This window comes from Solanum dulcamara, chromosome 6 (assembly GCF_947179165.1).
Source record: "Solanum dulcamara chromosome 6, daSolDulc1.2, whole genome shotgun sequence".
NCBI classification, from domain to species: domain Eukaryota; kingdom Viridiplantae; phylum Streptophyta; class Magnoliopsida; order Solanales; family Solanaceae; genus Solanum; species Solanum dulcamara.
This window is the reverse complement of record NC_077242.1, coordinates 4635283-4651678: the sequence shown is the minus strand read 5'-3', so window position 1 is coordinate 4651678 and position 16396 is coordinate 4635283. Positions and strand designations below refer to the sequence as shown.

General features: G+C 35.5%; 1 protein-coding gene across 2 annotated transcripts; it reads right to left on the bottom strand.

The window, feature by feature from the left end:
• Nucleotides 1-237: 237 nt before the first annotated feature.
• On the bottom strand, nucleotides 238-14261 carry LOC129891777 (serine/threonine-protein phosphatase 5). 2 transcript variants are annotated; one of them, XM_055967261.1, is made up of 13 exons: nucleotides 14005-14261; nucleotides 13739-13908; nucleotides 13583-13654; nucleotides 12223-12373; nucleotides 11010-11222; nucleotides 9244-9352; nucleotides 9044-9161; nucleotides 3904-4051; nucleotides 2939-3187; nucleotides 2289-2414; nucleotides 2074-2174; nucleotides 832-906; nucleotides 238-642 (listed from the first exon to the last, which is right to left on the bottom strand). In XM_055967261.1, the coding sequence occupies exons 1-13, from the start codon at nucleotides 14081-14083 to the stop codon at nucleotides 583-585; spliced, it is 1671 nt and encodes a 556-aa protein (XP_055823236.1). In that variant the 5' UTR covers nucleotides 14084-14261; the 3' UTR covers nucleotides 238-582. The 2 variants fall into 2 exon arrangements, with proteins under 2 accessions (XP_055823236.1, XP_055823237.1); XM_055967262.1 differs by lacking the exon at nucleotides 11010-11222 and having other exon boundaries at nucleotides 14005-14259.
• Nucleotides 14262-16396: the final 2135 nt, after the last annotated feature.

Genomic DNA, 16396 nt, shown 5'->3' with positions numbered 1-16396 from the left:
TTACGTTTATGGATCGACACTTGCTTCAGCAAAGATTAAATACCTGAGACTTTACAAATTGATAGAATTCGCATCCACTCATTACAAGCTGTTATGAATTATTAATAACCAGTAATCTGACCACAGGCACAGAGACAAATGACAATCCAATTGTAAAATAGACATCGTAACAGTGACGCTAAGTTGATTGGCAGAAAAAATTATAGCCTATTTTAACTAAGAAAATAGAAAAGAAAATATAAAACCAAAATTCGACTAATCAAAGCTTCCCAATTTGGACATTCTAAGAGAAATGAGAAGTGTGACAATCTTACAAAGAGGAACATAAATAATACAGGGGGCAATCCACCACACGACATTGTTATTGTAGAGAAGTGTTTACACCTTAATCAAAACAAACGAGGTGAGGATCCTCACAAGCTGCAGGCAAGTCAGGAAGTTGTCCAAATAATGCAACTGCAGCTAATTGGCTTTAAGTACTACCTCTTCTGCCTCCTGTTGTGTATTGTTGGTCAGTGAGACAAAAGGTTGCATTCACAAAAGGTTGAATCAATTGTGATACTGAAAGTTTGGTTTTAGAGTTTAAGAGAACATCCGAAGGAAGTTGTTGGCATATGCCATTGGCTTGACATCAGGATGTGGCTGCATACAAGGCAAAGCAGTGAAGATGAAAAGAGTTAATCCAGTCTTAACTTCATGATGATAACATGATAAAATCAACTCATGAGGCAACCCATGAAGGAGATAAGAGACATGAGGAATTTCTATGCATTGCTGAAAGTGTTGATATCAAAAATTAAAAAGGGACATTTCAAGATAACAGCCACTAACCACTGCTGAAAATGTCACAATTTTTGGCTTCATATCGGGAGCCTCAAACCGTATAAAAGCACCCTTGTTACCCATCTGCAACATGCAAAGTCGTTGCATATGAGAATATTGAATAAATCATTTCCATCCACATCAAAGAAACTTCATACAGGAGCCGACACTATGCGTATTAGTTATACAAAGAAATTAACAAGATCCTTGCTCTACTATTGGAATACAAATGTATAGATAACACAGCTCTAGTTATTATAAATTGTCCTGTCAGATTTAATAACCACGTAATTTTTCACAGAATAGTAGCCACTAATAAAATTGTCCTGTCAGATTTAATAACCACGCAAATTGTCACAGATAAGTAGCAGATATTATGACTATCTGTACATATTGCAATCAATTTATGTACTTAAAAATATATTAGACGCTTAGTACAAAACTTGCAATGCTTCGTTGTACCAACAAAGATTCAAGGAACTGGACACCATGCCATCTACCAAATACGTTCACAACGGCATCTATCGAAGTTGTTGACAAAGTCAACATCTAACAAATTCCAAATCTACCTTGAAGCAGAAAGTCATCATTTCCCATCATTTAATTATCCTATATGAAGCAATGAACTACCAGCTGATTCAACTACCAAGACACTCTCACTTTGGGTTTTCCTCAGGCACAACTTCAATGCTAAACTTGCCCAACATACAGTGTTATTAAAAGCAAAAAGCGCAAAAAAGCTCTAAGGGACTTCAAGCATAAAGCGCAAATAAAGCGTGAACTTCAATGAAAAAAGGCACAAAGGGAGAAAAAAATACAAATATATATATATTTAGTCCAAGACTAATAATTATAAGCAAGAATGACAAATATATGAACAAAAAAATATTTTTTTACAATAAAATGAAATGACAATTGTTTAGTGTCGCCTCTTCATAAGATGCTCATTGGCAAGGAATGCCTTAGAACCTTGATGACGACACTAAAGCGCACATTAAGCGAGGCGAATTGCTCAACACGTATTGAGTCTCGCTTAAGCACGTCTTTAACAACACTGCCGACAAATCACAGATATACAAGATCTATACACACCGGAAACTCCGCAGAGATTTGGATGAAGTGTTACATTTCAACGTAAAGGAAGCTTTTGAGCCGAACGAGGTTTTTACTTGCAAATTGTGATTTTAATTGAACTAAAGTAGCATGAGCTCAAACAGATTCTTGAGAGGGGAATACATAGAGACAAATTACCTGGTCACAATAATTTGGAGCGGAAAACACCGTTATGAGTTTGCCATCATGCTCAATCTCATAACCTTCATCCTTCACTTCATGAGATCGGACCACTAAATCTGCAAGCACCCACACATGTTAACATCAAATATATGGGCTAAAAACCATCAAGTGAATAGATTTAGACAGTGTGGTCAAACAACATAATAGGGTAGAAAGGAAAAGATTCGTACCTAGATTATTTTCCTGCAAGAATCTTTTAGTTATGTCTCCCCCAAAAGAAAGACCAACACCTCGTTTACTAGGACCTCTACCAGGCTGAGGCTGTGGATCACTCCACAACAATTCACACATTAACCCTGAAAGAGATCAAACGAAGCCCCAATTATAACCTAAAAAACTTGGTCATGTGTACTGCGTATGACCAAGGTAAGAAAATAAGCAAGATCTGTAGTCAGCAAAGTGATGATATCTTATCAAAGATGCAAGTCAATAAATTAATATTAACTAATACAGATGAAGAACTGCAGAAAAAGCTATATTTTGTTTGGCTGACAAAGCATCGATAAAGACCAGAATAGTTGCCTTTACTTCAAAATGATAGTCGTGTCTGGACTCAAAGTATTTATTAGCATGTACCAAGAAAGTGGCTTGCAGGAACAATTTGTCAAATGATGATAATTACCAAGCAAATGAGAACGAGTAGTTTTGATATACAAACTTAGTAGCATGAATAGTTTTTCCGAACTTTTTCTGAAAAGTTTATCAGATGATTAATGGAGCATTCAGGAGCTTAGAACAGAGTAATTAGTAAATGTGCTAAACAATAGCATATTGAAAGGACATTATACATTTATACTTCTCTACTGGCATCAGAACTTACCCTCCTCCGGGGGCTCACAAAACCGATCTATTGCTCTAATATCAGAGAGCTTCACGCCATCAACGCTGAAAAGACCTCCATGTACTACAAAGACTTTCTCATTTATGACATGGGCCAAAGGTAAGCAACAGAACACTTCTGCAAAGAGTTCCACAAATATTTCGCTTAACTTGGATCTGACCTCGCCCTCAAACCCATATATTTTGTTCATGCTCTTGCTTTCATGATTTCCTCTCGCAAGGTGTATAGCTGAAAAATTGAAGTTGTTAGCAAGATACAATTGGCCCATCTGAACAACATTTTCACACCTACTGAATAATTGGAAGAAAAAAAAGGTTAGTTTTTAGGTCGTGCTAGAATAGAAATGGTGACAAAAATCAAATCTTTGAAATCAAAATCTTAGCTTTGATTAGAGCTTGATGTATTGCAATATCAGAATCTCAAGTAAAAGCATTAACGCACCACTTAGATCTAAAAGAGACCCAAAAGGGACATTCACGTACTTATTAGGTTTAAATGATGTACAAATAAGAATGACGAGAAATAGAAAATGATTAAAGGAAAATGAAAAATGACTCGAGCAGCTTACATCTAAAAGGGACCCAAAAGGGGCATTACTTACTTGTTAGGTCTAATTGATGTACCAATAAAAAAGAGATGGAAATAGAAAATGAGTAAAGTGAAAAATGACTCAAACAGCTTACATCTAAAAGGAACCCAAAATGGACATTCACTTACTTGTTAGGTCTAATAGATGTACAAACAAAAGAAGAGATAGAAATAGAAAATGAGTAAAGGCAAATGAAAAACTGACTCAAACAGATCATTAAGGTAAAAAAAAAAGGGGACTGGAAAACTTGCATCCAGAAAACCTTCAAATTCCACCCACTCAATACTAAATAGAGTAATACTATAAAAGAACACAAGCTTACAATATTGAAGATGAATGAGAGCAAGTGATCTACCTGATGGACACATGCACTTGAAGGCAAATAATGTCAATATGACCTCTAGAGAGAAAGACCCTCTATCAACAAAATCACCATTGAACAAATATGGGTTGTCTTCTGATGGAAGCCCGTTGAGCTCGAAAATATTTAGGAGATCATAAAACTGTAGCAACAATAGAAGATGAAGAAAGTTCAGCCACGTAGAGACTTATTGCTGGCAAAAAGAAGTAAGTCATTCCCAAGCACAGAAATAGAATACCCAGCAAATTGTATTATCACTATATACAAACAACAGGAAAGAGAGAATAAAGGACTAAATGATAGATCTCGCAGCACATATCTAAAGTCAAACATTTAGGATCTGCTCCTTAATTGAATCAGAAAAACCAACTGCTTTACCTAATCTTACCATTGTTTCACTTTCCTCGGTCAAGAGTATTCCAGTTATCTTGACAGTCACAGAAGCAAGACAGAATTTCATTCACGAGACCAACTTGGGTGCCTGTGTAAGGGGTTCCCAAGCCTCTGCTCAAGTTGATCATATTAACAACCGCTGGCAACTCCGATAAATGTAAGTAAAGGAAGCAAGGGAAAACAAGAGATGGAGGTTGAGCCGTTGAGGGTGAATCATGAGGAAAAGATACACTTTATGTAGAGGTTTTTGGTACAAAGATTGGGGAAGAGCCAAAAATAACCGAAGGTTGAATTGGCCTGGAAGTGGGTCAACCCACATGGTTGTCAACAGTTCAAGGTAGATGGGTTTCTTAAATTCCTCTCAAAAGGGGATGCGGGTCATCAGACCAAGCAAAGATGGTGTTTCAAAAGGATGGAGTAACTCACTGGTCGGGGAGACAGTCAGGGTTGGTGTTGGATATAGCCTGGATTAGATTAGTTGGCTTGCCAGTTCAGTTCAGAGCCAGAGCTTCTGAGGATTTTTTGAGACAGGCCAGTGTTAATCAAAGTTGAAGAACACACAAGATTGAAGCTGGATAGGAGGTTCATGATTGTAATGACCTTGAGGGTCATTTTTTAAATTTGTGTGAAATTACCATTTTACCCCTACCATTAGTGCCCCCGAGTATTATTTGATCAGTTTGTGTAGTTGAAAGTGTCAAAATCTTAATGGTTTGTAAATTGTACAAATTCTTGAGTTTTATAGAGTTAAAAGGTGAAAAAGTGAATTTCGGTACCAACCGGAGCTACGGGTCTTGAACGGAATTCCGTCGATTCCAGCAGCTCCGGAATGTGGAAATTGGTCTAGGAGAGTTTACGGAATTAGTTTTGGAGTTGTAATGAAGATTTTAGGTCTTGAGTTGGGAATTTGAAGAATTTTAAGCCAAGATTTGACTTTGGTCAACTTTCAAAGTTCCGATACTCGGAATGGAATTCCAAAGACTCCGTTGGATTCGGGGGATGATTTTTGGTCTAGAAGAAGTGTTGGCTGAAATTTTAGAGGTTCCGAGCCCATTTTGGTATTTTGAAGGCTTAAATTGGTTTAGTTGCGAGTTTTCGAGTTCTAGGTCAAGGAAACCTCAAATTCGAATTATGATGGTTCCATCAGCTCCGAAATGGCCAAATTAGGCTAGTAGCATTGTAGGCGTGACTATCGAGGCAATCGATACGAATTTGGGGCCATTTGGCGCTTGACTTTGAAAGTTAGCATATGGTTAACTTTGGTCAACATTCTTGAAAAACACGCTCGAATGAAAATTCTGACAGCACAGTTAATTTCGAAATGTCGAGTTTGGCATAGACCGACCCTTCGTTTGCTTCCCGAAGTTTTCGATCTAATCTCAAGGCCCATTGTGGAATTTGGCTTAAAATGGCACTTGAATGTGGGATCCACTTTTTAATAAAATGACCTCGTATGATAATTTTGAATGCGCCATTAAGTCTGGAACGTTGAATTTAGTGGGGTAGCATATCTGATTTATTTTTATCAAATTCCGAACGAATTTTGAGGGTCCATTCGGAGACTTTAAATAATGCAAAAACTAGAAAAATCTGGTGTAAAAGTGCAGATTTTTCTCTCAACTTTGAACCCTCATTTCTTGAGCTTTTCAATTCCAAATCTAGTGATTCAAGAGTCTATCTTCAAGAAATTTTCACGAGGAATCCGTTGGTCAGCTCGGAATCTTGAGGGGAGGGTTTTGATTGAGGTAAAATCTTGATTCTAGATGCTTCAATGTCCATTTTCGGAGTGAATTTTTGAGGAACTTTGAGAATTTATTTCTTGATCTATATAAACCCAATTTTGGTGATTCAACGGTCTAAGTTCAAGGAAATTGCATGGGGAATCCAGTGGTGAGCTCAGAAACTTGATTAAGAGCTTCGTGTGAGGTAAATTTGTTAATCTAGCCGCTGCCTTTATCATTTTCGAGTTGAAATTTTAATGGATTTTGAAGGATTGTTTCTTGGTCATCTTAGCCCCGTTTTTAATGATTCTTGGGTCTAAATTGTCAGTTTTTCCACAAGAAACGTCGTGGTGAGATTATCATTTACCAATTTCTGTAATTATTATCTTTCAAAACATCTTTAAATCAAGATTTCAAAAGTGGGTTATTAGGTTTTCTTCCAAGTCAGAAAATTGTATTTTCATATTTGAACCTCGATTCTTGCTCGATTTTAATGGGTTTTTCAACCACGAACTCTCCTCGATGTGTAGAACATAATTTTCAAATAAAATTCTAGAATTGACCTTTTTCGAAAATAATTAATTTTTGAATCATTTTACCCTCGGTTCCGAAACCTATCAATATGGGTGTCATTGGACTCCTTGTGATGTGTATATTTCATTGTTGATAGTGGGTTGTCATTCCGGACGTTGAATTCGACAGTTGCTTGTCAGGTGGAGGTGTTCAAGTGCGGTTTCGGCAATTGAGGTAGGTTTGGCTATCCTTCTTTGAGACTGAGATAGGGTAATTAGTCATTCATATGTAATAGACTTTGGGATGGGGTTATAGTATGAGTTGAGAATGTTATATATATTGTGATGCTCGTGTGGGGGTAATTAGTCATTCATATGTTATAGACTTTAAGATGGGGTTATAGTATGAGTTGAGAATGTTATATATATTGTGATGTCCGTGTGGGGGGCTTATTTATTAATGTGTTGTCGTGCGGGGGCTTATTTGTATTACATAGCCCGTGTGGGGGCCTTATTTGTTATCTTATTTGCTTTGAGAGCATGTGATTCATGATTTGCCTGTGAGAGAGGCTTGAGGATATTATTTGACTTGTGATGCCCCCCTGAGGGGTTGAGTTAGGGGTTTTGAGCATGCCTAAGTATTAAAATATTGTCGAGAAAGGGGTGAACACTTAAATTGAAATATTTCCTTCCCATTGCTATTTATTGAGGGTGAGTATCATGTGTAGGTTAAGTTTTGAGAACATTGAACCTCGTACTACATGTTGAGTTGAATATTGCTTCCATGCCATATGTGTTTAGATGCATTCATCCCCATTCATCATATCATGAAACATGGAAAGTTGAGAAATATGAATATTCTTTTTGAGAAAGAAAATAAAACACATTTAAGGCTTTGTATCTTGAGTCCCTGACCGAGGCAGTTTTACGAAAGGGTAGTGGATGCATTGTGATCCCTTGACCACGAGGAGGTGGCAAGAATAACGAGAAATTTTGATTGAGGTATATGGTCTACGAGACCCCCATGGATCCTACTTGGTAGCACAACTCAACAGGTGTATACGACAGACTGTGCGACAGTCTTGATTCCACCGTACCACCACATCATTGCATCATCGAATTGCATTGCATCGATATCTGTACTATTTGACTTATCTGGTTAATTGTGATAATGAGTTGATATTATGAGTTTACTTTACTCGCGCCATTATATATATAAACTGGCGGCATCGATGCCGAAGTGGGACTTTTTTGTATGCAGGTGGAAGCATTCCTTAGTTTATTTCATAGGTTTGATTAATTTCTTATACTCAGTCTGCTAAAACCTACTGAGTACATGTGGATTGTACTCACCCCTACTTCTGTGTCGCTTTTTTATGCAGATACTAGTCAGGGTACCTCACGTGGCAGCTGATATTCTAGCGGATTGTGTATTCTCAAATTAGTGGTGAGGTTCCGGGATTTGAATCGTCGTTAGTCTATTTATATTTCTCCATCTTTTGTATTATTCAGACTTATGTTGTATCTTCAGACTCGAACCTTGTATTAGATGCTCTTTATACTTATGACACCAGGTTTTGGGATAATTTCATTGTTGTTCGTTTATTGTGTTTAATAGTGGTCTGACTTCCCTTTGGGAGTCTTGTATGATTTTATTTTTAGGCTTACACATCGGGATGAGATTTGGGATGTGTGCTATCATGACCTCGATTTTTGGGGTCGTGACAATGATACTGAGTGGAGACTTAATACAGGCTCCTTCACAACTTCTACCACAATAAAGTTCAAGAGCTTTTTATTTTATACCATTCCTCTTGAGTGGAAAGAGAAGTGGAAACCAAGTATGAAGGTCCCAGTGTGGCCAAAGGGAAGGTAAGATGCTTCCTCAAGTCGGGAGAAATAGTTGAGCGTAGGCCCACTGAGTGTGTCATCAGGAAAATCCACACTCAGATTTCAGTGAGGAAGGGGACTGGGGATGTTTCGCAAGTGGGATGAGAAGTATAAGAGGAAGGGACTGCGGTTCAGATATGGAAGATAGGCCTTATGAACTAAATGGCATAGTAGTAGTATTTCAGCTCAGGAGGAGCTCTATTCTTCAATTAGGGAGGGGACAAAAAGGACAAAGATGACAACGGGAAAATGCCCACGGTCTTTAGTAGGTTCCAGCACCTTCAAATTGCTTTTTGGAGCCACTCACATCACAAAAGGAATCCACCCTTATGTTTCTCCAAATAGATCGGTGAACCAAGCAGCAAATTTTGAAAGAAACAAGAAATTTATGTTTTAACCATTCTTGCATGTAGGAGCACCACTAGCAAGCACCAGAAAGTTCTTGGGCTTTCTATAAATGCACGTGCCTTGGTCAATATCATATGCTGACATACAAAATTTGTGTGGTGGTGGGGTGGGGGGGGGGATGAAACTGGAAGAGAACAAAAAGGACAAGCAAATGATAAAGATAACAACTATAAGCTATAAAAAGGCATCTGTCATCAGGATATTCAGTACCTGACCATGTACATCACCACACACAGTGAAGTGTTTCCCTTCAGGAACAACAATGTCAACAAGGGAGGGCAATGCTCGCAACATTTCTCTTGTTTGCAGTACTATTTGGTAGGCATACCTATCAAAAATGAGCAAATATTGAAAGATAAGAAGCGTTTCAAAAATAATTAGAAGATTACGACCATGTAAATGAAACATACCTCTTATGTAAATTCTTCTGGTTTTTGAAGTCATCCAGCATCTTCTTCACAAAATCTAACGTTACAACATCCCCCTCTATTCTTGCACCAGCATATTGAGGCTCTACTTCTACAATTTAAAGAACCAAACTTGAAATGTAAATTCAGGTGAAACAAAGGCAGCAGATTTCTCATTAACTGGATTAGATGACATAGAGACGGCATTAATAAAGCTTAAACCACTGACAAATTGCGAGGTCCCCAGCACAGACTCGACACCAAGAGGTGGTCTTGCTATGTAGAGACACAAATTGTGGGGTAAAAATAGTGTCACACAACCTCTAAGATTTCTCAGTATCATATGTAAAACAGAGCTGACCCATAAAAGCAAGGAAGAATCAGAATGACGAAACATCAGAACATGCACACATCCACATGCCCAATCCTCCTAAAAGAGTCTTTACATTAACAGGCAAGAAAGGCAAAATTGGACCAGCAAACTGGCGATTACAGCATACATAAAGCTAAAACAGCAACGGATAGTTCGATTGGGAATTTATAGCAATTACAACGTAATAGATTTTGGTAAGTGTATAATTACAGAATAAGCTCCTAATTATTTTTTTTGACAAAGTTAACTGAGAATAAGCTCCTAATTAAATCCCTAATCAATGCCAATCATATAACATAGCAGGATTAAGGAGATTAAATCTTTGCATAAAATCCAGCATTAATTTATACAATGGTTGCTACTTTTGTTTTCAGCAAAACTTTTTTGCAACTTTTGTTTTTTTCTCATAAAAAATATTTGCACAAGTTATGCGGGAATCTATGTATTATTTTATACAGGATATGATGTGGAATAAGAATATGGGGATTAGTAATCCATGGACTAAACATTAAAATGACATCATAATAGCAAACGAACTAAACATTAAAATGACATCATAATAGCAAGCGAACTCTTTTTTTTTGTTTTAAAAAGTAAAAACTTATTTTATGCTATACATTGTACACTAATTGGCAAAATATCAAACTAAACATTCAACAAGAAATAACTCCTGCATTACTAATCTCTTCGTTACTAATCCCTACATTACTAACCCCTACATAATTTGTCCCTAAACCAAACAGCCCCTAAAAGCATAAGGCAAGGGATGAATGTCTTCAGCAAGGGGCAGCTAAGAACCCTACGCCTGAAGTTCAAAAGGAGACCCACATAGCAAAACATTGCTGTCTTACTTCACACAGAGAAGCTTCCACATAAAATACAACAACAGATGTGACCCAAGAATTGAAATGTATCACAAAAATAATGGGGCAAAAATTTGTAAGTTTCACTGAGTAAAGATACAGTACTAACTTATTAGAAACTTAAATGGTTAGAAAGTAAAAGAGTGCTAGGCAATACACTTAAACCAGTGATTGATAGAAGAGATCTATTAAGAGAAAGATTCTTGCAAGAGTTCACACCATACTCATGGTCCTCAGAGAAGGCCAAAAGAAGCAAATAACTACTAACAACATTGAATGTAGAGGAAGGAAAATGGTTTTTAGTTGGAATACCGTGCTCCTGGTAATTTCATACATAGAACATATCAATTAAACAAGGACAATTTTCAATCAAAATGCAACGTAATGCAATGTAAATTAAAATATGAGCATTTGGTCCAGTTTGCAACTAGTCCTTGTTCAACTATTCCGATTATGACGGATGTAATTTTTGGGAACTACCACTAACTTGGGCTATTTACTAGTTCAACTTTTTTTCTTAGAAAGGCTCGAACCTAATTCAAGTGTTCGATTCTTGGTAAAGAAACCGTCACTGCAACGTCCCCACCGAAATGTTATCAAGACCATCAATAAGGCTGCCAAAGCTGCTGCTGCCACCATTGTGGCTGCCTTAGTCCCCATATTTACCACCAGTATTGCCATTAGTGTTGCTGCCGCTGATACAGCACATACTTTGGTGGAAACATATGATGAGCCAGGGCCTGACCCTATAAGGATGAAATAGGTAAATTTTACTATTCACATTTACTTTTATAAGAAGGAAAATTATATGGACTAACATGAAAGGTTGAAAGTTGACTAAGCTTAGGGATTTTTATTTTGTCTTGTTATTTGAAATGAAGGTTTCTTGTTGAATAATCTAAAGGGACAAGCCCATGTTCAATTCAGGTCGTCATTTAACTAAAAATCTACTGTAGTAGTTGCCAAAATTTGAGTTGGAGGGTTCAGCATTTCCTGAGAGGGACAGGAAGTGTGAGCAATGGCTAAATTAGAAGTTTAGAACTAAGTATTTGGAAGTACTTCGTGAACAACATCTTGCAATGTTTTTATATTCTCACACAGAGTAAACAAACAACATATCATCTTCGGCAACCAAACGATAATGTATAAGAGATTAAAGGGCTTTATTCTTTATCTTGTTATGGCTACTTCAAATGGAGCATTTTAAAGAGGTTGGGAAGAGACAAAAAAGTTCCCCATGGAAAAATCAAAATGTTCTACCATCTATCCTCGGCAAAATTTATGTCTCCACACAATATCAAGCTTTTCAGCAGAGAGTATCTAACCAATACCCTAACAGACTAAGAAGTGCGAACTAAATGGCAGAACTAAACTACTGATGCATCAGACTTCACAAAAGAGGTGCAAACCCCTAATAAGTAAATCTCATGGCAATAAATTCAACATTTCGAGGATATTGAGCAATTCTCATCCCCCAATTAATGAATCAAACGTGTATGGCAACAAGCAGCAGTAAATTAGGAAAGGAGAGGGAAAGAAGCATTTTTTCAATATAGTAACCATGTCCCGTGCACCTTCTGAAATGCCGTGACATGTAATGTAAGAACTTTACCCAGCAACTATAGCCATAGATGAAACAAGAAAACGTCGTGTAAAGTCATGCTCCGGAAAGAAATTTACTCTGTGGCCGAGGTACCTTCCGTGAGCATAATACAAGGAAGAAATATCAGCTTGGAGCTATCTTACCTACGGAGCGATAATCAATAGAATCAGCTACGGAACGTCTCTGAGATTCTGGGACAGAAATAGCTTCTTCAAATTTTAGCTTCATGACAGCTTTCTCACATTCCTTCAATTTTTTGGTAGCATCTGGGTCGTTTGGACATAACTTCTTGACCTGAGTGAGACAGTAAAGAAACACAGAAATTAGCAGATTGGTAAACAATTCCAGCTTCCAGTGTACTCTGACTAGAGAAGATAGGGGACATCTTCTGCAGAAAACTACAAAGCAGACTTCAAAAGAGACATGCAAACAGCATATTCAGAGCCTATAATGCAGAGGAGACACCGAAGAAAACAACTTGGGAAACAAGACCATATTTAAGTTCTCCAAATATTTGTCCACTTTAATGGCCCATAAAGAAAGAAAAAAAACTTTCAAGAATCACTGTTGAGACAAAATAATAGATTGATGCCCTTTCTCAAAGGAAAACAACAGTCCAAAAAGATTACTTGATATCTCTTCCATTGTCGAAACACTAAAATTGGTTATGAGTGTGTATTGCTTAGATATCAAGTATCATTTGGACATGTTTTCAAGTGCATCATAGAGTCTAATCTTTCGATGTGCTGGCTAAGCTAAAGACCAAAAATTCAGTGCTGTGACACACTGTGAATTAACCCAATGATCAGTTTACATGCAATGAAACAAATTGTATATTCACCTTTATGTTATTTGCACCCCGAGTTAAATATAAATGTCAACTTTAGTATTCACCTTCACCATATTATATTTTTTGCACTATGATTTCATTATCATATGTCTGTCTTAATGCTCTTCCCAAAATTTTGCCTTATAATTCTGACTTGCTGATCCAATAGTTAGAGAAGCAGAAGCAAGCATTTCTCAATACTTCTCCATTTTGCAACCAACTTCCTTCTTGTTTATAAATAAGTATCTCGTAACTATGCAACAAAAGGACAAGCCAAACCTGCACCAACTTACTGTTAATGACTTTAAACTGATTGCAATTTAGGACAAACTGTGACTCTTTTTTTCCTTCTGTGTTAATTTCAATCAACATGTCATTGCACTTGAATTTGATGTCAAATGTTGTTAGTACTTCCAGATAACTAATCTAGTACATCTGGAATTTGCTAGAATATAGAATTGAAAAGGAACCTTTAAGGTCACAAAGAAAATAGTACACATGCAATGTCACTGGTATGCCATCATTTCCTCTTCTAAATGTGTTTGCTAGTAACATAAGCAATGTTTTTTATCAACATATTCCTTTGTACTTTACTTAAAGCTTTAAAAAATGATAATACACAAGCAGTTAGCAGCTGATATGAGTGAAGAAGTTCCAAAAAAAACAACACTAACCTGTTGAAAATCCTTGAGTGCGTCTTTGAACTTCCCCATTGCCAAATATGCAACCCCTCGCCTATAATAACCCTGCAACCTCAGCAATTAATTACACAGAAAGAGAAACAAAGAAAGCACAATTCTTTTCCAATATTTTCACAATTCAAAACTTACCTTTGAATATCTAGGGTCAATTTCAATAGCTCTAGTTCCATCCTGTATTGCGCTACCATATTCCTCCAATTTAGTATGAGCAAACGCACGATTAGCATGGTACACCGCATTCTCACCGTTCAACTCAATCGCTTGCGTGTACAGATCAATAGCTTGTGAATACTTGTGCCCTGAAAACACATTGAAATCGGAAACAGAATTATTATTCATGAATCTACATAACACGCAGTGTAAAAAAGGAGAGGTCAAAAGTTTTTGTGGTTTACCTTTGAATGCTTCATTTGCGAGTTGCTTGAGTTCTTCAGCTCGGGAGGTTTTTGAGTTCTCAGTTTCCATACCGGGCATAACAATCGCGAATGGAGGTTGGCTGGGTATTGCGTGCGGAATCACAATACAAGAATTTTCATGAATTCTCTTTTTATGGCGCTTTGGGGAGTTTTGTTAAAGAAGACTGAGAGACTTCCTAAAGTGTGCTTTCCAAGCCCTAGATAGTTCCGGCTCTCCTTACAGGACTGGAGGCAGTTTGGATTGGTTTACCGAGTTCAGATTTTATTTTATTTTTTTGATTGATTAGCTAATTTAAAGTTATTTTATTCTTAAAATAAGTTTTAATAAATAATTGGATTTATTTAGATGAAATAAATTAAAAATAATTTATAAGTCAAAAAAAAAGTTGGTCTGCACTTATTTTTTATTATTATTTATAAGCAGTTTTCAACTTATAAGCTGCTTAAAAATAAGTCAATCCAAACAGGCTACTACTCATGATAATATTTTATTTTTACTTCAAAAAAAATTCTTTCTAAAAATTTTATAATTCTCAGGATCGAGCTGCTAAAATAATAACTTTGTTAATACTAATAAAAATAATATATTGAATAAAATTCCACAAGTAAAGCTGAATAATAATAAACAAGTAATTAGAATAGTAAAGATGTTTTGAAATACAATTTTTCATTTTTGGATGACAAATAATTGTTAGTGATAAAAATGAAGAATTTAAGTGATACAAGATAATTGTTAGTATCAAAGAGGTCACCTAAAAATGTCTATATATAAATTTTTATAAAAAGTAAAATTTTAATTTTAAAATTAAAAAAATTGCTTCCTATAATAACTAAAGATAATGTGATAAAAGTATTATATAATTTAAACTCTAATATAATATGGGTAATATAAGGAATTATACAGTGTTAATCAACCAAAGGATATATATATATATTTAACCTCCTTAAAATATAATATTCATAATCTTAAAAATAAAAATAAAATGCAAAAGTTGATCCAACAATAAAAAAATTATTTATATTGACTATGAATATAACTTTAACTTAAAATATACTATAAAAAGTTTGTAACAAAGAATGATTTATAGAAAAAAAAAGGAATCCAAACGTAGCTATTCGATGAGGAAAGAACTAGTTAGTGATGATTTATAGAAAAAAAAATGTCCAGATGGTAATGATGATTTATGTAACTAAGCAGCCAACTAAAAATATTGACAAATATTTAATATTGTGCTATAGCTTAGCAATCTGACGTGTTAAATGGTGTGAAGATTAATTCCTGACAAAATTATTCATTTAGTCAATGTGAATTAGTCAATTTAATAATTTGTGCATTATTATTTTCTAAAATTACCTTTTTATTCCTCCTTTATTATAGTAGCCAGAATTCGTAAACTATGCAAAGGCTCTTTGAAGACTTTTTCCAAAGTTTTTAGCGAATGGACATAGTATGGTAGATATTGAATACCATATCGAAATTGAAATTTTTAATATCGTAGTTTGGATTTTATGGTATTTAGTATGATATTTAGTATACATTTTTAAAAAGTTTGGTATTCAGTATGATATTTGGTATTTATAAAAATAAAATTGAAATACCGAATACCATACCAAAGTATATAATTACATAAAATTCATATATATATATATATATAACTATATAATACTAGCAAATATATAAAATAGTAACTAATTATTTAGATGTTGAAATTTTGATTACTCTATCTTTATTTAAATGTTCTTTTTGGGTGTTTGTTTAACAAAGACAACTGTTTGTACTTTATTTTGAATAATTTTTTACATGTATAAGGTATTACTATGATATAATTGAGATGTTTCTTGAAAAAACATAATCATAACTGTTTATTATACGAATATATGTAAGTTGAAGACTTGAAGTTGACCAAACTATGATAATCGATTTACCGTACCGTAAAATATCAAAATCGAACTTTAAAATACCGAACCACACCAAATTAATTTGGTATGATAAAAAAAGGATAATCCGGTGCACTAAGGGTCCGGGGAAGGGGCCGACACAAGGGTCTATTGTACGCAGCCTTACCTTGCATTTCTGCCAGAGGCTGTTTTCAAGGTTTGAACCCGTGACTTCCTAGTCACATGGCAACAACTTTACCAATTACTCCAAGGCTCCCTTCTAATTTGGTATGATAATGATATAGTATTTTTAAAAACCGTAAAATGAAATTATCGAACCGAGCTTTTCAATATCGTACCATACCTTATCACACCCACCCATAGTAGACAACATCATTTTTCCTCCACAATTTAATTGTTTGATTTTTTTTCTTTCTAATAAATAATCATAAGTTTTTTTGTAGCATTGTTTTTTTTTTTCTAATAAAGAAAG

Excerpts from the sequence above, each read along its gene's own strand:
- LOC129891777 (XM_055967261.1), bottom strand. The coding sequence starts at position 14,083 with ATGCCCGGTATGGAAACTGAGAACTCAAAAACCTCCCGAGCTGAAGAA. Across the intron at positions 9,353-11,009 it reads GAATCGAACACTTGAATTAG|AAGTAGAGCCTCAATATGCT; the intron begins GTTCGAGCCTTT and ends TTTAAATTGTAG. Across the intron at positions 2,175-2,288 it reads CTTGCAGGAAAATAATCTAG|ATTTAGTGGTCCGATCTCAT; the intron begins GTACGAATCTTT and ends GGGTGCTTGCAG.